The sequence below is a fragment of the Sturnira hondurensis genome, unplaced genomic scaffold (genome assembly GCF_014824575.4).
Source record: "Sturnira hondurensis isolate 20B ecotype Veracruz unplaced genomic scaffold, ASM1482457v3 Scaffold0006413, whole genome shotgun sequence".
NCBI classification, from domain to species: domain Eukaryota; kingdom Metazoa; phylum Chordata; class Mammalia; order Chiroptera; family Phyllostomidae; genus Sturnira; species Sturnira hondurensis.
This window is the reverse complement of record NW_028079044.1, coordinates 31,069,921-31,096,247: the sequence shown is the minus strand read 5'-3', so window position 1 is coordinate 31,096,247 and position 26,327 is coordinate 31,069,921. Positions and strand designations below refer to the sequence as shown.

The window sequence follows — 26,327 nt, the reverse complement described above, 5'->3', positions numbered from 1 at the left end:
GGTGTTCAGGAAAGGTCACACTGAGAAATGAACTTCTCAACGATGACTGAAGAAAGCCAACAGCTGGCCAGCCATGCCTATCTCTCTGGGCGGAGCCACCAAGGCAGAGGGAACAGTAATTACAAAAGTCTTTTTTTTTTAAAGATCCTTTTTTTAAAATATTTTATTTATTTATTTATCTTTAGAGGGGAAGGAGAGAGGGAGAGAAACATCAATGTATGGTTGCCTTTCGTGCATCCCCTGCTGGTAGTTAGCCTGCAAGGAACCAGCCTGCAACCCAGGCATGTGCCCTGACTGGGAATCGAACCGCAATTGTCTGGTTCGCAGGCCCGCGCTCAATCCACTGAGCTACGCCAGCCAGGGCTCTACAAAAGTCTTTCTTGAGAAAGAAGGTATCTAGTGGGTTCAAGGAATAGCAACAAGAGCGGTGTAGTAGGAGGGGAGTGGATGAGGAAGAACTGGCAAGAAGTAAGATGTGTGTGTGGTGTGTGTTTGTGTGTGTGTTTCTGTGCCAGGGGAGGCTTAATGCAGATACAAGTTCATGTGCAAATTCTATGTCAGTTTAAGTTTTTATGTAAAACAGGGCCTGGTAAGTAAATAACATTGGGGTCCAGCCAATAAGCAATGAGGTTTGGTTGCCTCAACCAAACCAAGCAACTAAAACCCACAAACACAGAAAGAACACTAATGCTGGCAAGTCCCCCACTTCCCCCAGCTCTCCCAACATGTGTGTCCTTTATAGTGATGATTTAGATAAAACCGTCATATAATGATTCCAAAGTCCACTGCTAAACATGCATACATCAGTTTTTCTAAAGCCAAAGCCTTACTGTAATTTACAGATTGATTTGTCTCTTACCTGGAAGGAACAAAAGCAGGAAAGGAATTGGGGAATGTGAGTAATGTCTTATTTTTACCCCCACAGAGCTGCTGCAGGCTACGGTTCTGCTAAATGAACAAAAGATATAATAGTCAGAGACTGGCACGGGTTCAGCACTGGGATTCAAAATAGCTAGGACTCATGGCAACGACGTTTTCTGAAGATGGGTGTCACAGTTCTCCTTGGATTTCGGACAGAGCAAGGGGTCATAACATCCTTTCTAATGACAAGTAAAATGCAGAGCTTATTCCTTTTGTTTGGAACAGAATCTATAAAGGCTCTTTTTTTCCTTACGTTTCCTCTCACATGTAAGCTAGTCTAATTATGTTTTGTTTAATGTTGATACTAAAATTTATAATTGAGCAGTACTTCATTGTTTATAAAGTGCTCTCACATACATTTAATATTCAATATTTTTACCAGTTCAATAGTTTTTACAAATTGCCCTAAGAATCCAGTGATGAAGAAATTACTCATGTTATTCCTATTCTTCAATGGATAATTTGAAACTCTGAGAATAATTATTGGATCAGGAGGTACACACAGGATCAGAGCCATAACTTGAACCCAGATCTTTAGTTTAAAAAACCTGTACCCTTTCCATTTCACTGCAGCTATGTATTAGTAATTAAATTATTAATAAAATTCTCTGAATATTTTCCAGGGATGTTCAGTCAAGACAGACGGTCCAAGGACAGGTAGAAGCCAGTGGCAAAGCCATCAGGGCAGAGGAAGGTAGTGAGGAAAGAGCAATGTTAGCTATAAAAAAGCCACAGCAAACAACAACAAAAACCGCAATACTCTCAGAAAGTTTAAATGTGAAATGTACATCCTTAAGCATATTATACAAGTAATAGATTTATCTTTTTTTACTGCAATAAGTTGTCACACCTAAGATAGCACTGATTATAAGGTACACCAAGAAAGAAAAAAGAAAAAGTAAACCTTGCCAATTAAACTATGATGTGCCATTGATCCTAAGTTACTTTCAGATTTTAAAAAGTTAAAAGGTAAAATAATGGTGCACCATAGAACCAAGAAAATAAAGTACTGGTAACTGCAGAGGGTATGAAAATTCTCAAAAAGCAGTCATAATCCAACTTTTACTAGACAATCAATAAGCATTTATTAAGTGGCTATGCGTGTGTACAAAGAAGCAAGATCCAGTATCTTGGTGAGGAGGCTTAAGTGCTACATATAAAATATTAATTCCTATCCTTCAGTTTCACAATGATTGATGACTACTATGGAAAAAATGGATTCACTTGTGCAGAAAGACGTCTGAGTGTGCAAGTGCCGGGAGGGTGTAAGGAACAGGAGAGAGGGGGAGGAGTCAGGAGGCAGGAAGCAGCCTCGGAAGGGAAGGATGGGAGGAGGGGTCTACTTTAACCAAGAGCTCCTCTGAAATTTAAGAGTGGTCTGAATCTTTTCTGTGTCAGATCTGATCTTATAAAGTATAAGTGTTGTCCTGTATGTGAAAGCATGCTTTAAAACATCAGCTTTGAAAAGGACAGCAGAGATTTTTGTAACATCTATAACTTCTTATATAATACTGAAGATCTTTCCACTGTAGAGTGAAAACCAAACACTAGGCAATTTTAATACCTCTCAGATTTGAACTAAAAGTAATGATTAAATATTGGACATTGCTTGGAAATGAAATTTTGTTATGACTGGTTATCAACCTCCATGATGATTTAAAAGGTTTAGATCTTGTGATTAAAGTTAAAAAGTCATTTGTGCTACATTTTTTACTTGGGCATTTTGTATGTATTATGATTATTATCACAAAATCTGTGTGCTAGACGGGAAAAATGAAATTAGACTGTTTATTTCTAATTTAAAACATTTCGGTTTCTGCCATGAGAACTTCATACATAAATTACTTTCTAATGTGAAATAATTGCCTTCGAAATTACCCAAATAAAAAAGATACTCAACCTTTTAGCTGTGTATTATGCTCATGAATTTATTATTGATTTGAGAAATAATACCCTGTAACTTCATTAAGCTTCATGCCTAAGTGGTAAAGTATATTACACATTCCAATGTTGTCTTACAGTTGCTGGTGACTGAGGAAAAACTAACCTGGTGATGACAATTACTTCTTGTGAAAGGAAAAACTATAAATAAATAATAACGTAGAGCAATTTCATTTTTAAAAGTCAATAATGAATTCCATCTGCTTCATGCCATTAAAAATCAAAGAGGTTACTTACATGCCTCAGATCTTTTTATATCTTTATTCCTACCATTTAAAAAGTACAGGTCGATCCATCAGTAATGTTATTTTGACTTGACTAAAACTGGGAAAAAATAACAAAAAACTCCTCTCTCCTTCCTCATTTCTCTGGAGCCTAGAGAACTTAGAGAACTAAAATGCTAAAGGAAAACAAGGACATTTGTGTACACTTGTCAGCGGGTGGTTGGGAGAACCTACAGAAACGTATTACCAGTCTTTGAAACTCAGCACAGCGGTGATAAAAGCCTGAGCATGCGATTCAGTAACTGTCATTACCCTCGTTATGCATGACTTTTCAGTTAAGGGCAAGGTCAGGCAATCTGGAAACCTACTGACAAAAGATTTCCTGCGAATGAATGCAAAGGTCTCTGAATGACTGTTATAAATGTCCACTGCACATGAAGGCAGACTCAACATCTCTACGTTTGAATCTATTTTGGGGAGTTCCCTCTTATAGAATCCCAGCAGCAGTACCCATAGAAAATCATAGACAAATAATGTACAGGCACAGCAAGTCTTTTTTTTTAAAAAAAAATTCTATATTTAAATTAGTATTCCAACAGTTTGCTCCTTCCCCACTGCCCCCACCAAACATTCCCTCTCTGGGGACCATAGCCAACAAACAGGTCCATATGGTTCATCTGGATTTTGAAAAGATAAAGTCAGCCTTATGCGACTTTCCGAAAAGACTTGTTTAAAGCTGAGAGCACTCACACATACCTTTACGTGGGCAGGACATTTCTGAGATCCTCTCTTCAGACTCCTGAGACAGCAGTATGCCACTCTCAGGAAGAGGAGACACGGATTCTGGTCCCTGAGCTTCCCAGTAACACAACACTTCCTCTCAGAGACAGCGTCTGGTCCCTGACCCCTGGTGGCAGTGTGCGGGACTCAGAGGCTTCTGTTTCTGCACACCGTATCCGCCTCATGACTTTGGACTTGCTGCTGGCTCGCTGAACATTTTGGAAACAGTGCCAGCATGCTCTACATAATGTTACGAAGTGACCCTACACATGCATCGGGGAGTGAGATAACAGAACTCAATACCTAACTTCTGTACAGTCTCTCACTGTAAAGTGTATCAGTGGCACGGCCACCTTCAACAAATCTCTACTATTTCCTTCTCATAGTACTGACAGGCAACGGCTTTGATAAGGCCAGGTATTTGGTAACTTGCTGGTGTTTGGTACCCTCGCGAGGCTGCTAGAGCTGCCTCCCGCCCGGATCTTCATCAGCGTCCTCGTGATAATAGCACACACTGCTTGGCATCATACTTATTTTTCTCTGTATTTTCCCCTATGAGGACAAGGAGGGAATTTACCACAACACCCATTATACTGTATTTTGTTGGGGGAGGGACCAACAATCATCAGGTAGAGAATATGTCAACTCGGTCGGCAAACATCCCACATCCCTGCCAAGTCCAAGGACTACTGGATGCCACAATAGGTGGACTCTAGAGGCAAGTTAAAAATATACAAGTCATTTAAAAATATATGCAGTTAGTACATTGTAATGAACTGACTGATTATAAAGAAAACGAAGTTCACAATGCGGTCAGTTCGTAACAATGACACTCTGTGTAATAGTAACGACACCAGATCTCACATGCAACACAGAACTTAGGGCCTTGGCCGGGTTCTGACGGCTCCACTGAAAACTACTCACTGACTAGCAAAGTACCTGACCAGTCCAACATGGTTTTAGAGGGAAATGGTACAAAATGGAAATATGATTCATTCTCGATTCTAAATGCATGATGTCTACTCCATGGAGCTACCTTTGTATCAAATATAGGCTCTTTATTTGACCCCTGTAAGAGTTCAGCACTATTCCCTGTGACTACTGTTAAATAAATAAGACAGCCTATATCAAATTTCCAGTAAAGTTCCTGACACTGCTATAATTAGGTGTTTAAAAGATACTAATTTCCACCCCTTTCCATAATGGCTTATTCCAGTCCTAATACTATTCTACTGCATTAACGTAACGCTAACAACAACGGTGCCTTCCCATGAGTAATGCTTTATCACTTATGAAGCGCTTCAACCAGTGTTTTCATATCACAATGCTGCCGCCCTGGGAGATACCATTTACTGTTAAAGTTTTGCTGAGTCAGCTATGCAGAGAAAATTAATGAGAGACTGTTTCCTTGTACCTTCATATGATGAGCAAAAAGACAGGGCAGAAGTATTCTGGGGATGCTCTGATGGTCATCCTCAAATAATGCAGCATAGCCACAGATGCCCAGGAAACAACGACCGCAAAGAGAAGGCAGGAGCGCACTGGCTCTTTTTTGTTTTTCTCAGTGAGACTTCATATTAGAGGACACTCACCCACAAAACAACCCTCTACAAAACACAGGCACATGGTTTGCAGCCTGTGTAGAAAAGGCAACGGGGGGACCTTTACTTATCTCCATCCCACATAGGTGGTAATGCTATCTATATTTGCACCGTGTTTCAATATGAGTGAGAGAGCTATAAAGACGCACATATACACACACACTCATATCAAACACTCTTGTGAATTGGCCATATACGGGTACCTATAGAAGCAAAATTTTTTTATCTCCATATGTGCCATAGCTACGCGAGATACGTATTTCCCAAGAGTTTGTCATTTGCTTCCTATGGCTCTCCTCCGGAATCTGACAGGAACTAGACTTGAATCACCTGTCACCTAAGTGTAGCTCTTTCTAGGCTAAGTATAATTAAATCAGTCTTTTCACTGTGCTGAGAGTTGGCCCACTAGGCGTCTGGTCAACACAGTTTCCAATGAACAAACACCGGGTCTTTGGTGTTTCTTCTCTTCACTGTTCAACACCTTTGGGATCGAGCTTCCCCAAAGCTCTGATTTTAAAGTATTTTTAATGCTGTGGTCAGAAGTGCCACTCTTTCCACATCTTCTCTAGTTTTTATTCTATATTCTTATTCTCGTTTGGTTTTTTATTTATTTTCCCAGTTTACTTCTTGATTTTTCCTCATATCTGTATCATATCCTGTCGATTGACCAATTTGTGATAATGTGACTTATTTAACATTTTTTTAATTATTTTTTTCAACTTTTATTATGGTACAAACACTTAGCATGAGATGTATCTTCTTAAGAAATTTTAAGTGCACAATACATTATTGTTAACTGTGATCATGTGACTTTAAATGTCTAACTGTTGGTTTAGGTGGTTTTTTTTTGAGATTTTATTTATTTATCTTAGAGGGGAAGGGAAGGAGAGAGAGAGAGAGAAATATCAATGTGTGGTTGCATCTCATGCATCCCCTGCCGGGAACCAGGAACTGGCCTGCAACCCAGGCATGTGCCCTGACTGGGAATCGAACCGCGATCGTGTGGTTCACAGGCCCCCGCTCAATCCACTGAGCTACACCAGCCAGGGCTGTTGGTTTAGTTTTGATGAGATGGATAAATCTGCTCGATTACATAATTAGAACTTGTTTAAACTTGACTTTTTTGTGTGACCATGGTAGGGATAAGATCCTTTGCTAATGAAATTTTATGATAAAAACATCCTTCCAAGACTTGGGTAATTCTGAAAGCATATGATCTTGCTGTTAATTGATAGATGTTAATTGTTGGCAGGTAGGATTATAAAAGTACTTGTGCTAAGATCACATTTGTACAAAACCCTCTGTTAGAATGCCAAGGATATAGTCTTGATCTGAGATGTGATTTTGACGCGTGGTGTGCACCCTCATCAAAACGCACTCTGCAGAAGACCAGAGAGAACACCTCTCCAAAGTGAAGTGCCAGAAGGGACAGGTATGTGGTCCAGATGCTGCGGGGTAAATGGTGTCAGGTCTGAGACAAGGTTCTCCAGGGGATAGACACAAGGAAAGACAAGAGAATACCTCTAGCTTCCCTACAGGGAAAGGTTATTTACCAAATATTTAACTAATTTCCTTTTTGGACAGAGAAGGTGTTTTAAGAGCAATTTTTAAAAATATTTTATTTATTTATTTTTAGAGGGAGGGGAAGGGAAGGATAAAGAGTGGGAGAGAAACATCAATGTGTGGTTGGCTGTTGTGTGTCCCCCACTGGGGACCTGGCCTGCAACCCAGGAATGTGCCCTGACTGGGAATCGAACCGGCAACCCTTTGCTTCACAGGCCCATGCTCAATCCACTGAGCTACACCAGTCAGGGCTAGAGCAATTCTTAAAGAAAGAAAATTTGAACTGCTTATAGTAGCAATTATCGTTGGCTATATATAAGGTAATTGCAGTGAATTAGGCTTCATGGAAAACACGTACTTCACAACATTCCTGTTAGTCTAGCCTGTACAGAAGAGCTTTCACTAAACCAGATTGGGTGGCGTGCAACATGCATGAATGTTCTTTAACGAGCAACTAACCAGGTGTCTGAGATGGGTCTGTGCTAAGCACTGGGGTTATGGTGGAGATTCCGCTACCTGATATCCATAGCCATTTTTATTTTCTTCTCTCTTTCTCCTTGTGAACGTACTTAGTGACTAGAGTAAAAAAGTCCCTTAAAAAAAGAAAAGTCCCTCAAATTCCTGTGTTTTTCCTTCAGGAAAAATGTCTCATACTGAGTAAAGAGCACGTGTTCCATCTCTCCTTCCCTCCTGTTAGATCTCTCAGCAATCTGCACTACGTAGTCAGCTTGCACCCCGCCTTCTCTGGGCTGTCTCAGTGAGTGCAGCATCAAGTAGCAAAGGGCAGTTAAAATCTTTTTCCTTCACTTCACAGTCTGGAGGCCTGAGTGAATTATTGAACTCTCTGCCTCTCAGTATTTTCATCAATGAAAATAGGATTTTAATGCTTCCTACCTCATAGGGCTGCTATGATGATTAAATGATTTAATATATACAATGTGGTTATAATAGTACTTGGCATGTAATAAGTGCTCAATAAATACTGGCTTGTTAAATTATCATTTTGAAGAGAGCGCTATATAAGTATGTGCAGATATTTCACATAGCACCTGCCATGTGAAGATAAGTCATGTTAAGACAACATTCTTTTTAACACAGAAATTTATTAGGATGAACTCTTCAAACCAAAACTTCTCTTAACTATCTGATTTAGAAAACTCACAACTGTCATAAAAAAAAGAGATCTAGGAAAACTAAAAATAACCCTCACATCATAGTAATGAATTAGTTTAAAACTTGATAAGAAAATAGAAGATTAAAATGTTGAAGTGATTAGACTCTGATTAACCAGAAAAGAAAAGAAAGTAGATATCATTTTGGAAAATAACTCAAGCTCTTACTGCCTATATAGGTCAACCCTGGAAACAAATCACTCCTCTGGAAATATAGAATGACATTTTCTTTTGTTGTTGTTTGTACATGTTTTTATCATACAGACATGTATACACTAAAATTTTATAACATTCGGTCTATATAGACCACATGGCTGGAGACGGATGTAAAAATTGGAATTCACTATTTTATTTTATTTTTTTAAAAGGTGTATTACACTTGGTTGCATTACAGCAACAAAAGTCACTGCTACCATTCAAAAGCAGAAGAATCTCCATGTCCATGTAATGGCTGGACAAGAACCCGGAGTTTGGCTAAGCGAATGTTAGAATAGTTAGGAAAGACTGGGGATGGGAAAGGGTGGAGGGAAGAGACTGTGGATGTCCAGGCTGCTGGTCCACGTGGGACTAAGGTTTTGCTCCCCCTGCCCCTACCTTTCTGACATCACCCTCCCAGCTCTGCAGGTTCTATCCAGTTCTGGCTCATTAATCCCCGAGGCAACATCTCTGCATTGGGGAGGCTCTCCTCCCACTGTCCTTGGTCCCCAATATCCTTTCTTCCCACAAAATGCAATCCAGTTTGGGGTCTCAGGCCAAGCACAACATCATGAGTACAACTGAAGTGAACACCCAGACTAAATTTGACTAACAGAGAGGATTCACTGCTCCCTATGTCAGCATCTGGCCATAAGAACTTTCCATCATCACTCTCTTGCTCACTGAGCTTAACACAAGCAGGCCCCTGTGCTGTTCTCTGAACACATCGAGCACGTTCCTGTCCTAAGACCTTTGCACTTGCCGTTCCCCTTTTCTTAGAATGTTCTTCCCCAGACATTGGCCTGACCTTGCTGTGTCTTTTCATTTAAGTTCCTGTTCATATACCTTTTGCTTGGAGGGGTCTTCCCTGATGACAGTGTCTATGGAAGAACCCCTTACTTGTTTTTTCTTCACAACACTTACTAACTGCTATTACATGTTTACATGTTTGGGAATAGTCACCTCTACCAAAATTTAAGCCCTAAGGATATTCTTGCTATAATTTCTGCATCCAAAATAGTGTCTGGAATATTGCAGGAGATCAATATATACCTGTTCAATGACCCAAACAAAAGTTGCTGGTCACATAACACGTGTTCAATGAGTATTTGTAAAAAACCATTTTGACTGAATTAATGTATACGTACTTTATGCTGGTTTCAGAACAATCCCATGGGCATTTGTCTCTCTCTCTCTCTCTCTCTTTGGAGCAAACACTCCCCTTTCCCCTTCCCCTTCCCCCAGGCATATTCTCTCTGGCTTTCCCAGCGCCCCCCGCCCAAGGGTCCTGCTTTGCCTCTGCAACTAATTTCCTGAGCCCACGCAGCCCAGCTGGCTCACCTTTCCTATCTCTGTGACTTTCTAAATAAACTTTCCCTTATAATTTAAGTTCCTTGGTGAATCCTTTCTTTTCCAAACTCAAGTACCAAGGGCCCTTGAGTAACAAGTACCTAGTACCAAGGTTGCTAAACTGAGGTCTGGTAACATTTCTTGTGCTGTTTTGCCGCTAACACCTTCTATAAAGAAAACTCAATGATTAAGGTTACCTTTCAGAAGAATCAAAATTAGAATTCTAACAGATGCATCAAAGCAGTAGCTACAGCTAAATTCACTAGGAGGTCAGTAAGAGTCAGAGAGAGAAGATACACACCATTAGCAGTCTTAATTGAACATGACCACAGCTGAACAATCTGAGGCTTTATTTAAAGCAGTCCTTTGCACCCACGTACAAAGTTGCTAAACTGGTTTCTGTTTCCTTTGTGGGTGGTTTGATCAAAGAAAAAAAAGCATGTCTTGGCTTGTCACTCAGTACTGAGGGTTGATTTTTAATGGAAAAGAAACAGATTTATCAGGATTGTTGACCTTCACAAGAACCCTAACTTAATGTGTCTCAGAACTACCCACACATGGGCAAATGGCTTCCTTCCCTTACCACACCTCTTTTTTTTATCTTTGAGATATGAGAAATGCACCTGGACTAACCTGCAAGCCATGCCAAAGGCAAAGGTTTAAGTCCTGGACCTTTGGTAAAACACAGTACCCGTGGTAGTCTTTAGCTGCCCGCAGAAACCACCAATAAGATGGCCAAACCATGATCCATTTGTCATTAGGCTACTGAAGATTTACCCCTAAAGCACATAAACCCAGGGGAGCCTTCCTAAAACAGATACCTTAAAAATCAAGTTAAATGGGGGGGCTTCATTGTGGTGGTAAAGTTAGGGGCTTTGAAATCAGACACAGGTGAGTCTGAATGATCTCTCTGCCATTTATTGTGTTCTTTTGGCTGAATTACATAAAGCTTTCTCTCCTTCCATTGCCTTACTTATAAAAATGGAGGAATAACACCTACCTGCCAGGGTCCTGACCTAGGGTTAAATGAGATAATGTATGCAGACTGTCTCAGTACAATGTCTGCCACATGGTAGGCGCTTAAAAGTAATCCCCTGAGCCCTTCCGCATGCTACAAAGACTGATTTCATGCCAAACAAAGAACTACTTCAAGGCAGGAGGCCTGATTTGAGGCAGAAGGGGCAGAGAGAAGGAACCTGAGACTCTGTGGGGGTGATGGCATATAGCAGGGAAGGAAGGAAGGGAAGCAGGAGGCAGGAGTCCAGGCAAGGGCGGAAAAAGCTTGAACTTGGACAGTCCTAGTGGGAGAGCCGACTCTCAGGGCGGTGACTCCTGATGTTCCCATCTGGGAGATGGAAAGGGCGGGGCTGTCGCCCACGTCCAGAGGGGGGAGGGGGTGGTTTGAATCGAAAATGGTTATTTGAATTCTGGAGGTGTTTTCTTTTTTAAATTATTTTATTTCTTTATTTTGCTTTCTTTAAATTTTATTTTTTAATTACAGTTGACATACCCTGTTAGATTAGCTTCAGGTGCAGACATTCTTTTTTTAAATTTTTTCCCGTTACAGTTGTCCCAATTTTCCCCGATTGCTCTCTCCTGCCCCGCCCACATCCTGCTCCCACAGTCAATCCCCACCTTGTTGTCCATGTCCATGACTCATTTATACGTGTTCTTTAACTAGGCCCTTCCCCTTCTTTCCTCTCTTGTCTCACTCCCCCCTCCCCTCTGTTTTCAAGGTCACTGAGAATACCAGAGGGAAGTTGCCCAGTCAGACTGGACAGGGGTGCTTTAAGGTGGACAGAAAGGAGAGCACTCAAGTTCCACTTCAGGGAGTCGGCCACCCATAGGGGAGGTGATGCCATAGCAGAAAATATCCTGAAGAAAGGAAGAAATGCAGAGGGGAGAGGGAACAGGAGAGTTCCCTATTTACTTTTGAGCTTTAAAGGCAGAGTGCCAAGCTACTGTTTGTAGAAGGTGTTGGAAGGCACCGTGGGAGGGTTCTGTACTCTTCCGGTTTCTGGGACATTGGTCAGTTAGCATCTTCTTACTAGAACAACAAAAACCATTCAGACAGAATTTCTTTCTTTGTAGGGGGTTAAGAGTAGCAAAACCCAACATTCCCTGTGTTTACCTAGTGGCAAGCGCTCTGGTGTGGTGGAGAGAATAATGACCTCCACAAGTGTTGTTGTCCTAATCTCCAGAACCTATGAATATGTGACCTTACATGGCAAAGGGGAATCCAGGTCGCAAAGCAGTTGGCCTTGAGACGGGAAATTATCTTGGTGGTCCAAAGTCATCACAAAGGTCCTCATAAGTGGAAGAGGGAGGCAGGAGAGTCGGTGTTTGAGTGATGATGGGACAGGAGAAAGACTTGACTGGCGATTACTGCCTTTGAAGATGACTGGGGACCACGAGCGAAGGGTTGGAACGACCCTAGAAGCCTAGGGCTGTTTACAATCTAGAAGCCTCTAGAAGCTTGTAAAGACAAAAAAAAAAAAAGAAAGAATCCTATCCTACAGCCTCCAGAAGGAACACAATCCTACCCACACACTGAATTTAACCAAATGAGAAGCATTTTGGACTTTAGACCACCAGAACGAGAAGACAATAAATTTGTGTTGTTTAGAGCCACACACTTTTTGGTAATTTGTTACAACTGTAACAGGAAACTAATACACAGGTGTATTAATTAATACATCTAATACATCTTTGTATTTGTTTCTGGTAAACACATACCATACCTGAGGCAGGACCTACTGTTATCCCCATTTCACAAACAATAAAAATGGAGGCTTAGAGAAGTCATATCCTAATCTGACCAAAGCCCATACTCTTATCTGGTAAAATTTCTTCCCCTCTAAATTCTTCTGAAATATCTAGAGAGGAGATTCTAATCATCATCTTTCTTTTTTAGAAAATAGTTCAACATAGTTCTACTCTTCTAATACTACTCGTATGGGTCATGGTATAATGGGACGGCAATGGAGTATCATCACACCTAAGAAAAAGCAATATGCTTGCCTTCTTGTTAGGATGCCTAACCTCTCAACCAGGAAAGTAAAAAGGGCCTTATTGCAAATACCTAAGTGCCAATCCTTCAAGCTTAGTGTTTATGTTGTTTCAACCTAGATAAAAAGTAAGAGATATCCGGCTTGAGGCTTTTAGCAAAGATCTTGTTCACAACATTAAATCTTAGCTCTTTCTGCCCCAGCTCCTTGCCTACAGAATGTGGCTGGCTCAGTTAAAGCAGGCCGTTAGGCAAGCTGAGACTGACCCTCGTTGGAGAAGAAGAACACTTCACCTGTAAAAGTAGAGCTCCAACAGAAACCAAATCGGCAATGCAAGAACCCAGCCATGCCCCGTCCTGATGTTTTAATTCCTACAGTTTTAATTTTAATGAATCATTCCTTAAAAAGTTTAGTTTTCAAATGTGAAATAGTACCTATTTTTTAACCTTATAAATTACACACTTATCTCTTCTGAAAACTTGCCTTTCCCAGTGAAATCTTCTTCCTAACGTCCCTTTCAGCACAAAGCAGTGATTCTGCCCTAAGGCTATTAGAAGTCCCAGGATCTCACCTCCGTCAATTTATAAGATTTCAAGAAGTCTAAGCGGAGGAGAGCATTATGTAACTCTGACCTATTACGTGATCGTGACCTGATGTGGCTTTTTAGCCAGAGTAATATCTGGTGCTAGCTCCATTCCTTCTCGGAAAGGGATGTGTAAATCAAATACGTGTGTGTGTTCACAGGCCACACAACACAATGGCACGGGTGGGGGCATGCCTACGCCATTTAATTCATTTCAGAAATGCTTCCCTCTTGGTATATCCTGCAGACATATTACATAAACTTTTTGGAAACAGCTCTATGAGAACAACAACAAACATCACTCAGGTAACAATGACCAAAAAGAAGGTGTATCTTCTGTGTCATTGCAAACAGCTGCACACCCATTTGTGAATCAGCTGTGCACTGAAAAGACAGCCAACAGTTTTAGTCTATAAAATTCTTCCCATTTCCTTTTTGTTCCATATTTAAAATTGTGCAGTCTAACACATCATTTAATAAAGCAACTGAGATTTGTTACTGCATACATTTCTTCATCTTCCCCAGGAAACAAATGGATGAGCTCAAAAGCAATGATTTTTAATGTTGGAAGCAATACCATAATGAGAGCAATACCCAAAGGATTTTATAAAAAGCTAAGAAGCATTATCATGATCTTCCATTTAAAGAGTATGAGATAGCCTGTGAACCAGAGTATCGCGGTTCGATTCCCAGTCAGGGCACATGCCTGGGTTGCAGGCCAGTTCCCAGCAGGGGACTCGTGAGAGGCAACCATACATTGATATTTCTCTCCCTCTCTCCTTCACTTCCCCTCTAAAGATAAATAAATAAAGTCTTTTTAAAAAGTGTTTAAAAAAATAAAGAGTATGAGATAGTTTGCTGGAACACGTGTATATTTTTTTCATTTGACCCTTACTAAAGCTCTGAGAAAATATGACTCCTGTTTTACAGGCAATGAAAAGGAAGGCAGGCGGCATGGTCACCACTGTAGAGCTTGGACCCACATAGATTTTCCACTCAGGACGGCCCATCTCCATCATGCCACACCAGCACCACCATTTCATCCTAAGAGAGTTTCTTCTCGACGGCTAACAAGGTTCCTCCACATTCAAAAATGCTCTTGTTTTCCTAACAACTGGCGCCCTGCCTCGACTTCCAGTAGGATGGTGGCGCTTCCTTATCCCTAACACAATGGCGCTGAAGCTGCCCCTGAAGGTCTCAGACTTCACCCCAGTTCTGCATGCCTGACGGTGCTGCATACAGGGCTTGGGCTCCTCGTGGGCAAGGAGGTCTTTCTGAAAGTACTGGCCGTTCTAAAGAAGCACAGTCTTTTCAACTCATCTTTAAGCACACTGAGGATGGGACCATGTTTGTAGCTGGTACATGACAAAAATTCAGATAGCTAGAGTATGATAGGTCACTTTATATATGAACTTGGCAAGGTGATGTGCCCAGTGCTTTAGTCAAGTACCAGCCTAGATGTGGCTGTGAATATTTCTTAGATGTTATTAACTGAAATCAGTGGACGTTCAGTAAAGTGAATTACCCCCACTTAAGGTGGATGGGCCTTATCCAATCCGTTGAAGGCCTTAAAAGAAAAGGCTGAAGTACCCTGAAGAAGAAGTGAGGCGTCAAGACTGCAACACAGGAACCCTGCCTGGGCTTCCAGCCAGCCGGGCCTGCCCTGCCGAACGAGGACTAAAGAAGGCAACATCGACTCTGACCTGAATTTCCAGGGGGCCAGCTTGCTTGCCCTACAGATTTCATATGTGCCAGCTCCCACAATCACATCAGCCATTTAAAAAAAATAAAATCTCTCTACCTAGACAGAGATAACACACACACACACACACACACACACACACACACACACACACACACACATTTCCTATTGGTTTTGTTTCTCTGCAGAACCCTGACTAATCAATAGAGTTTGCTGAGGCTGTTGGCATGGGAGAATTTGATTCTGGAGATGCTAAAGAAAAAACCTTCAAATCTGGAGCCTGTCCTCTGTATAGGTGAGGGTAGAGATCTTGAGTGGATGGCATTTTGCAGAACACCTTAAGGTGTTATGGAAATACAAATGTATGCTTCGAGCCCGGCCTGCGGTGGGGGAGGGCTGCAGAGTTGGAAGCCCAATGGGGGTTGTAAACACAGGGTGCAGAGACACCAGCAAAGTGTTAAGAGGCTCGAGTCTGAGAGATACAGTTATCTCTTCCAAAAACTTGCCTTTCCCAGTGAAATCTTTTTCCTAACATCCCTTTCAGCACAAAGGAACGATTCTGTCCTACGGCAAATTAGAAGTCCCAGAATCTCACCTCTATCAACTTATAAGATTCCGAGGAATCTAAGCTGAAGAGAACATTATGTGGCTCAGAGAGTCCAGCAATATGTCAAGAGGCTTGAGCCTGAGGAAGAGGTCCTCAGTGGTCGGGACTGTCAGTACATTCTCAGAACAGCGGTGTCTGGGACTACGTTTGCGTCATTTTCTGTTCTTTGCCGTAATCACCTGCACCTCTTGTTCTCTCCCATCCTTCGACCTATAGGAAAGGGTGTCATCTTTGTACTGCTGTTTTAGTTCTGCTTTGGCGGTCAAAAGGAAGAAAGCAGGGATTTCTAACCCCAAGCACTTTGGGCACACGAGTGAGCTTCTGCACCCTCTTCTCTGGGCGCGTTGGCAAGAGCAATCATTACAGGTAATAATGGCAGAGAATCAGACTGAGGTAATCTGACTCAATGATAGCGATTCTTGAAAGTGGTGCAGTTTAAATTGCTTACACTTGCAAGAAAAACAGTTTAGATAGCTAGCAGGCTAAGGAATATCAGTCACAGCTGAGAGTAAGAATTAGGAGCGAGGCAATCCTGAAGCTTAATCCTACCCTCACTATTTACCAAGCAACGATCTTGAACAAGCCCTCTCTGAACACCAGGTCCTCATTTACAAAAGTAGGTGACTTAAAATCTTCAAAAAGACAATGCATGTAAAGCACAGAGCAGTCTGCTCAGCACACAGAAAAACTCAACCAACAGATATTATCATCGTTCATAAAGAGCAGCCTGTAGGTTTTTATAATGTGCTTTGCAAATACCATGTGGTTTGCAAGCACCATTTAGTAACTGACCGAGGTGCTTGGGCTGTGCTGTCAGAGGGCGTCTTTCCCTCTGAAAGTCAAGTTTCCTGACTCCACAGCATCGGGGCTTATCCCTTCACCAACAGGGAGTCAGGTCCCTTTGACATTTTCTCTATGATTCATTCCAAAAAGGTGTTTGAAAAATATATTTAAGGAGTAGTTTAGGTTTTTATGAAAGTGTGTTAGTTGAGGTCAAGTGTCAGGGCAAACAACTAATATGCCATATAAGCCTGCTTTTTCAAAAGGTTTTTTTCCACCAAATTCCTGCAAGTTGCTTCTGTTTGTTCTTGGTTTTGAAGCAATTTCGAGGAATTGCCACCTAAGACATCTTAAACTGCATTTTGTTAACGTTCAAAGTTCAAATTTTTATTTTCACAGAAAACTACATGTTCAATAATAAACATCTGGGTGATATAGAAAAGTAAAAAATAAAATAAAATAAAATAACCCACTGAAACCCAGCACCCACAGGAAACCATTATTAAATAGTACACACCCTCATGCGCCAAATACATTTTTAATGATTGATTTGTCAGATATATTGTAGATGTTTTTAATTGTAGATGTTTTAACTAGGTTTTTAGCTCAGCTAGTATTATCTGTCATATACCACTTTAAAAACAAGCAAAACGGTGAAAACTGTTAAACACATTTTATTTTCTTTTATATAGGCAAACTACATAAAAATATTTTGTACTCTATGTTCTCGGAGGAAAGCTGGTTTGAGGATGCGGGCAGCACCAGGGCTTTCTGACTCTAGCTGTACTTTGGGAGACTGTATCAGAGAAAACGCCCGCGCTTCACAGAGGGGGCTCGATTATCTCACAGCGCCGTCCTGTCTCCCCACGTGTGGTTACGAACGACAGGACGGCACTCTAGCGGCGTGCAGCTGCAGCGCAGTGAGAGAGGTCGGGCCAGGCGGACAGAGCTCAAGAACCATGCGCCACTCAAGACTGAAGCGTGCCTTGAAGACACAGGCTATGCTAAATTAATAGAGCAATGAGATTTTTTCATTGTTAAGTTGGCAAAGATGCTTTTAAAGTAATGATACTCAGTGGTGAAAGTGAGGTCAACTAGCTTTCTCATGGGCTATCGAAGGGAAGGGAAATTGGGCTCAGCTTTCCAGAAGGCGGTTTACTCCACTGGAGTAAAAAGTATTTTAATGTTCATATCTGTCGGACCCAGTGACTCCAGTTCTGGTGATTTACTCTAAATAATGAGAATCGTAGCATAAGAATATTCACTAGGATATCATTTATAAAGGTGAAAAAATAAAAACACTTTAAACAAAAATAGAGTATAAGAGATGGGCTAAATACTTAAGAATAACATGAAGTGGAAATGGTCAAATCATTAAAATTTAGTTTTTTACTCTTAAAATGAAAAAAAAAATAAAATGAATTACTATCTTCCTATTTTTAGACAGATAGTATATATGAGGTCTGTCCAGCAAAAGTCTAGCCATAGTTAATGTAATGAGAGCAGTTTGTGCAACATTAATGTAACCTGGCAACCAAGGAGAGTGGACTGGAATGTGCATGCATGAACAATGACAACTTCACTGTACTAGTCATTGGAGGTAGTGGATGCAATTGAGTGAGCATGTGTATTGTGTGGTTGTCGCATTCAAAATGACTGAGTGAGCAGAGCAACAGATCTTCATCAAATTTTATGTTAAGCTTGAACATTCCTCCATGGAAACTATTTGGATGATTCTGAAGGCCATAGCTATCTATGGGCAACTGGTGACGGGCAGCTTCATCGTGACAATGTGCTGTTCAAGGATCATGTCTTGTATAGATGTTTTTGGCAAAACATCAAACCACCCAGGTGACTCAGGCTCCCTAAAGCCCAGATTTGGTGCTCTGTGACTTCTGGCTTTTCCCAAAACTAAAATCACCTTTGATAGGAAAGAGATTTCAGACCGTCAATGAGATTCAGAAAAATACAACAGGGCAGGTGATGGTGACTGAGAGAACTCCATAAGGTCCCAAGATACCTACTTTGAAGAGGACTGAGGTGTCATTGTTCTGTGTATGACGTTTCTTGTATCTGGTATCTTCTTCAATAAATGTCTCTATTTTTCATGGTATATGGCTGGATACCTTTTGGACAGACTTCATATAATATAATACACATGCATATATATGTATGTATATGCCTACATACATGAATATATATATATTTAGTGTTTTTATATATGTAGGTTAATAATAGACACTAACTAATAGATAATAATTATACAAGAATAAACTCTCTGTTTTGTATATTCAGAACTGTAAACCTACTTCTGCCCATCCCTATATAATGAATGTTTAAATACTAACTTGGTAAAATACATTTCTAAAACCAAACACCATCTTCTGGTCCCACTCTTCTTTTATATTTAGTAAACAACACCACCATTCACTCATTTGCTCATGCCAAAGTCCTAAGAATCATTCAGAATCATTTCCTTTTTTTCGCCCCCGATTCCTATTTAGCAGCAAGCCCTGTTTCATTTCCAAAATCACTGAAAATCTGTTTACTTCCTTCTGTCTCTACCGCTAGTGTCCTACTCCCAGCCACCATTACCTGTTGCTTGGACCGTGACAGTGACTCCCTCAACATTTTCCATTCTTGTCCCTCTTTAACCAGTTTGCTCATTGAGAAGATCATGTCATTTTCAGTGTATTAGTTTGCTATTGCTGTTTAAGGAATTACCAGGGATTTATCAGCTTTAAAACAGCACCAATTTATTAACTCACAGTTTACTACCTGGTTTGGGGGGTCAGGAGTCCAGGCATGGCTTCCCTGGGTTCTCTGTCCCAGGTCTCCCCAGGCTGAAATCAAAGTGTTGGCTAAGGTTTCGATATCATCTAATAAGCCACTTCCAAACTCACTAGTTGGGGGCAGAACTCCATTCCTTGCAGTTACAAGACTGAGGCCTCCAGCAGCTAGAGACCACCCTCTGCTCCCTATCACATGAGCCTTTCCCCACGGGGGTTTGCTTCTTAGAGCCAATAAGAAAGAATATATCCTGCCCTGAATCTCTCTGACTTCTTCTGTTTGGGGTCTCCAGACCTTCTTATAGGGCTCATGTGATTAAGTCAGGCCCTCCTAGGATAATGTCTCTCTTAAAATAATTTAAAATAAACTGATTAGGAAGTTTAATTACATTTCAAAAATCCCTCCTTCTTCACCATATGACATAACCTAATAATGGGAGTGATACATCTTCATATTCAAGTTCCTGCCTGTGCTTCATGGGAAAAGGTCACACAGAAAATGTATATCAGGCATGAGAGTCTTGGAAGCTACGGACTGCATGTTGTGTCCCCCCAGATTTTATATGCTGAAACCCTAACCCTACTGAGATGTATAAGGAAGGGTTGGGTCTTTTTGGAGGTCATTAGGGTTAGATTAGGTCATGAGGGTGGAGATTGCATGATTGGATCAGTGTTTTTATTTTAAGGAAAGGAAAGAGCCAGCCCTCTGCAAACCGGGGAGAGAATGCCCTCATGAGACACCAGATTGGCCGAAACCTTGTCCTTAGATTTCCCAGCCTCCAGACTGTGAGAAATAAGTGTGTGTTGTTGAAGTCACCCAGTCGGTAGTATTCTGTTGTATTAGCCCAAACTGACCAAGACAGTTAGAATTCTGTCAACCATACCTTCCATCCTATTCCATGGGTGATGACAGTATGCATGATGTATTAGCTTTTTAATACTTTTTGTATTTTCTGAGTTTTCTACATTGATTATTGTTAGTATTCTCCTCTGCAAATGAATCTGAGATCATTTCATGCTGCTGAAAATCTTCAAACGTTCTTAGAAAACCTAAAACTGCTGAAGTCCTTGCATGACCTGGCTCCTGCCTGCTTGCCTCTCCAGCATGTACTTCCCTCAGGGAACTTTTTAATTATCTTTTTTTGTCTATTTCCCTGACTAGAATATAAACTTAAGGAAAGCAGAGACTTTCATGTCTTTTTCTCCACTGTGTCCCAGGACCTGGTACAGTGCCTACACTATGAAATTGCTCAGTAAGTATGTGATGGGATGAATAAATGCTAATGGTAAATGGGCCTTCCTAAGGTCAGCCTATATGGCATGAGTCACATAAGTAGACCTGGAATAAGAGGCCTCTTTTTGCAGTTAGGGAACCGATTGTATTATCCATGAAGCAGACTCAGAACTCTCAACAGTGAAAGACTCTCAAGTAACAATCACAAAACAGAGAGGCCTATTAAACTCTTGTTGGTCAGAGCAATCCACTTTAAAAGTGAACAAATTGTTATTTTTATCCTAAAGCACTAAAGAGATTAGCGTCACTACCATCTCTGTTATGATTGAGAAAAAACTTGGTAGCTCCAAAAGCTGATGAGTTCTCATTACCCGAATTGTTCCAACAGAAGTGAACAGCCACTTGGCAGGAATGTTTAAGAAGGAATCTGGGCCTTGAATAAGAGGTTGGAAGAAACCGCTGTTTAGGCTGGGCTAAGTCATAAGGGTGCCAGAGTGGGGATCCATAGCCCATATTTGTGCTGTGGATAGGTTTGTTTGAAAGACCTAACATTTACTTTTAAATTGGTTTGACAATTGTAGATAGAGAATGCAGTCTTGAATTGCCATCCCTCATAATATTTGCAAAAGATGGAGAAACTCATTTATAGTAGCTGCTTGGCCCCAAACAAGCATATGGGTTTGCTATACTTGGACTCCCTAAGATCTCTTTCAACACCTGACTGTGAAGGACAAGGTAATATGTTAAGGGAGTAGATGGGATAGGGGGATATAAACTTTACACTAAAAAAGTCATCACTGTATGACTTGCAAGTCCTTTCTCTGCCCTTTATTTTTGACATTTTAGCCTACAAAGTCTCTCATTACTTAAGCCTGTGGCTCACTTGGAAAATTTTATCTCTTGTAAAAATATTAACTTAACCTTTTCCAATAAGACATTTGATAACAATCTAATATATCTGTGGACCAAAAGAAAATCAAACATCTCTTTTTCTTCCCGGCTGAAGAATAAATATGACCCAGTCCAGGTATCTGAAGGAAGACATATAAAGCAAGAAGTGTCTCTAATGATATGAATTCAGGCTCAATGTTCTTTTGACTTCAGACCCTTGAATTCCAACTATACTTTATTCTGTTAGTGCATATTTGAAACCGCTGCAGTAGACGACTGTGACTTACTACCAACTCTCACTGTCTGAGATGCTGAATTAGTATCCGACAAAGGGCTGCTGAGATGTTCTCCTTTCAGTAACAAAGAGCAACTGGAAAGAAAGAAAGTGCTCATTGTGCAGAAGGGGAGGTAACACTATACTCTAGCCTGCTGGGCAGCTAGCCTCCGTGAATGAAACAGGTCTGCTCAGTGACGACACTGAACTTGTCTACAAAGCCCCCTCTTCCTCATTTCTTCATCATTTTCTCCACAACAAAAGCTAATTTCTGTGGCAATTTTCCAAGTTTTATCAAATGAAATCTAAAATAAATACTTATTAAAAATTGACAACATGGAAAAATACTTTTTTTTGGTACAATAAATTTCACCCTAAACTTCTTAGATTAAAAACCCTGCACTTTGCATTTATTTTATTGATGTGAGCCTACGAATGATCAAAAATACCTAAAAGCTTACTTTAATCACTAAGAAATGATGTTAATTCTTTCAGGGTCCAGTGCCATTTAGCCAATTAGAATGTACTCAGGCCGGTGAATAGCCACATAACAAACAGCTTCTTGACATCACAGAAACAGTCCGCACTTCTAACTGGGGAAAAGGAAACACACAGCTCCCCCCGCACCACCATTATTTGGCTTGTTCACCAAAAATTTAAGGCATTATTAAGGTAATGTGCGTTATGACTTGTACTTGAGACCCACCTTGCCTATAATCTTTAATTGCCTAAATATCTTTTAAATAATATTAAATCTAGATTCATATATAGTTTTTGGCATAAAGGTTATTTAAATACTGAATAACAGGCTTGAATCTTTTAAATTGCGGTAGTGGTCAACTTGTTTGAGCCAACAGAACACATCATCTACATTTTGGTTACTGAGCATGTAATCAAGCTGGTAATCGGAATTTTCTTTTCAGAGGTTGTATTTTACTGTTTGAGGAGGTTGGGATGTGAGATTGTGTAAAAGTTGCCCCGTAGTGGCTTTGAATGACCACATTTGAACGTACCAGGGAGCATGCGCATGGCAGAGTCATGCACACCAGAGCCCCTGAGGCCTACTGGAATAGAGGTTGTCATTTTGGCGAATTGATAATTCTTTGTTTTAGTTATATTACTGCTGTTGCCTTCTACTTTCAGTAAGTAAATCCAGGCATATCTTGGCCTCCACTAATGTCAGCCTCTGATGGTGGAAATAAACTGCTTTCTTTCTTAGTTAAAGTACAGTTAAGTATTAGTGGTTGTTATTTGTTCACAATCCCCTGAAGTCTGAGGTGTGGGGTAAAGAGGACATAATGAAATTGCCTCTGATAATCAATCCTTAGATTCTCCCCTTTTATGGGGTCCAGTGGGAGACCTTAGAATGTATGACCAGAGGCCTTGTGATTCTGCAGAGTTGTCTCAGCCCCATGGCTCCTGGAAAGATAGGAGAAGGTACCTTCACACCTTCACACCTTTCTCTGCCTGTACAGAGAAATGTTCACACCTGTGCCTTCCTAGGCCATGTGGGGATCAGATAGGTTTAGTACAAAAATAGAGGCCGCAGGCAAAAAGTGTCTTGAGGAATAGCTGAAACCTGTGGCAATCCTGGAGGATGAGTGAACTTCAAAGGTCATATTGTCAGTGTGACTGACAGTCAATTAGCCATCAGTGATCCATGATCCATAATTGACCCATAACTGAAACTAATCCAAGTTCACATGTGGTAGGCAATGATGTAGTCTTCACAAAGTCAGGCTCATTGCAAAAAGTTACACTCACCTAAAACATGAGAGAGCCTCCTGTTGATTTTCTGAGAGCACAATGTCCTACACTTGTGAGATTAAACTTTCAAAGACTACCTTCAAGGACAAAATTTATAAGGAAATGTCATCCTGAATGTATTCCATCTGGGTTATGTAAATATGAATATTAAGCACTTCAAAATTAGCAACAGTCTGCTCATAAGTTTTGTTTTTAATAGAGGCTTTGATGCTTTCCAAAAATATGAAAAAGCACTAGTGTTAATTACTATATACCTATGTAAAATTTACCTTAAAAACAGTTACCTTTTGAATTTTGCAAACTTTGGTTCACCTAATGCAAAAATTTTAAACATAAGCCAAAATTAAAAAAGAACCTGATAGTCACATACAATTTTTTTGTTTGTTTCATGGGGTCCATATGTATTGTCAAGGATGCAATTTCACACAATAATAATTGCCTTATGACTCTAAATATCACAGACTTGCAGAAAAGCAGACTTGTCCAGATATCTAATTATTTTTAGAAAGTACTCTAAAATTGGGAGTTTAGAAAGCACACATGGAAAGGAAGACACGAAGAAAACACATCTGTGAACCACTAGCACCATCATTTATAATCATCTTTTTCTTTGGTCCAAATTGTATTTATGATTAGATTGAATGTATTTATGTATTTTCAGCAGCTGTAGCTGTTGCCTTGTTTTAAAAAAGCTTTGCTTTCAGTTTTTTTCCTTCACTGTACTGCACGTAGTTAAAATTCTACCTGAAGCACAGAGTAATAGTTGGAAATTGCTCCTTTCTATTACACCTCTGTGAATCGCACTTGTTACAAAAGTTCAATGAAGCAAAATTACGTGTGTGTTCTAGTTGAGACTTATCCTAAGCTTATACATGAGGATTTAAGTAACGTGCTGAAATAAGAATGCTGATCGTTCTTTAAGAACTCAAAACAAAGCAAAAGACGAAGCAAGAGTAACAGATGACAGAACTCCATACTGGACAGCTCTGGTCCTATGCTGTGTTCCTGGGCACCAAATACAGGGCAGATCCTGTAAGAGCAGAGACTGTGTATAAAGAAGCACTACTGAGAGGTGGTATGACTCAGTGGAAGAAGCACCTGGGCTGCTACATCTGTGTGACCCTGACCTAGAAAGATCACCTGAATCTTCTTTTCTTTCCTAAAAGATTGTATTTATTTATTTTTTTAGAGAGGGGTAGGGAGGGGGAAAGAGAGGAGAGAAACATCAGTGTGTGCACCCCCCACTGGGGGCCCGGCCCGCAACCCAGGCACGTGCTCTAGACTGGAAATTGAAACGGCACCCCTTTGAATCGCAGGTCGGCACTCAACCACCAAGCCACAGCAGCCAGGGCAACTTTTCTAAGCCTCTTACACCTCATCTGTAAAATTGTCCTTCTGAGTTTCTGAGAACCAAACGAGACAGTGTAGCTCAGAGGGCTCTGTCTACTTGAAGGCCCTCAGGAAACTTTATGTTTAAACAATCAAAATTTCAGACTGAAATACTCCACTGCGTTTTTTTCTCCACTGGAGCCATCAATCTGCCGTTATAGTACCTGGAAGAGTTGATCAAAGGTAAGACATCCCCAAAGTTCTATTTCTATGGTGAGTGAAAATGAGAGTAACTGGGCAATGTTGGTACATACCGAGTCTAACATACAGGGCAGGCAAGGTGAACTATGGCATGAAGAATCTCTACTGTCTCCCTCCAAAAAGGCTGTTTGCTGCTAGTTGCTCTGACCAATGCGCAGCCATCCAGATGGACAAGACAACTGTGGACATCTTCCACTCACGTGTGAGATCTATGCTTAGAGAAGAGAAGATGCAGCAGCAGGTGACTCTGAAAGTAGGAATCCAACTCCACTGAGCAAATGGGTTTGTTTCCATGGAATGAAGAGAGGACCATCGGAACAGGACTGAGGGACTGCCAGACATTGTTAAGTAGTTATCAAAACAGGAGAAGTTCTCGAGAGGACCGGAGAAGAGAGAGTTACCTTCTCTTCTCCGGTGTGCCAATGCCAGCACTGTGACAAGGACAGGAAGCACCTGGGAGGCGGAAACTGAAGTAAGCAGAAGCTGGAAGAAGATACCCGATTAGGCATTAAGCCTGCAGAGGAGGCATGCATGAAATGACTAAGCTATCATCTCAAAAACAAATTCAGAAAGAGGTGGGGAGCGGCTGAGCTAGTCAGATTATGGATTCCCCCATATTGAAGTTACACAACTCCTCTGAAACACTACAGAAGTTTAGATGAGGGCTGGGATCATTGCATAGGACTCTGAAGGGGAACTACTGAGACAAATTACAATGACCAGGAGAAAGCTGTGGAAAGCCTCGGACCTGGAGGATTTTGAATGGGAGACCCTACAACTGCAGCTTCCCATGTAGCCTGAACAACTGGTCAATCAAGTTTTTTATTCATCAATTGCAAGACCCCTTGGGGCCATACACTGTGCTAAGTACCAGGGACACAGTGATGGAGAAGACAGTTGGTGCTACTCTGGAGCTCACAGACAAGAAAATATGCAATCACAGGAGTAGGTAGTACTATCGGAGGGGTGAGCACACGGTTCCAGGGAAAAATGGGAGTGAGGGGCATTGATTTCAGCTTTGATGGAGTCAGGGCAAGCTCACCAGAGGAAGCGATGCCCCTGGTGACCAGAACAGTCTCTCTGGGGTGGGAAGACAGGCCACGGAGAACACAGGCAAGAGAGAACTTAGGCACATGGGGAAAAGGAAGTAGCTCAGTGTCGCTGAAGTGCAGACAGTAGAAGGGAAATTGGCAAGGGACGGTGTGGAAAGGTAAGCAAAGGCCAAATCATGCAGCGCCTTGTGAGTTTTGATCACAGGTTTGGTTTGGGGATGGGGTATCAGAGGGGGGTGACAAGGGACCACTGAAGGTAAGTAACTTAAGCAAAACTCTATAAGGCTTGCTGATGATGAACTC

General features: G+C 41.0%; 1 protein-coding gene across 4 annotated transcripts in view; it reads right to left on the bottom strand.

Annotated features, from left to right (window-relative positions):
• The window catches only part of OXR1 (oxidation resistance 1), a 367,132-nt gene that overhangs the window by 96,563 nt on the left and 244,242 nt on the right, over window positions 1–26,327 (bottom strand). Inside the window, exon 1 of one of the 4 annotated variants that reach the window (XM_037048383.1) lies at window positions 3,843–3,936. The exons of the other annotated variants lie outside the window; for them this stretch is intronic. Coding sequence (XP_036904278.1) covers window positions 3,843–3,861 — 19 coding nt within the window. The 5' untranslated portion in view covers window positions 3,862–3,936. Of the gene's footprint in view, window positions 1–3,842; window positions 3,937–26,327 lie in introns of those variants that run through there. 4 annotated transcript variants of the gene reach the window in all.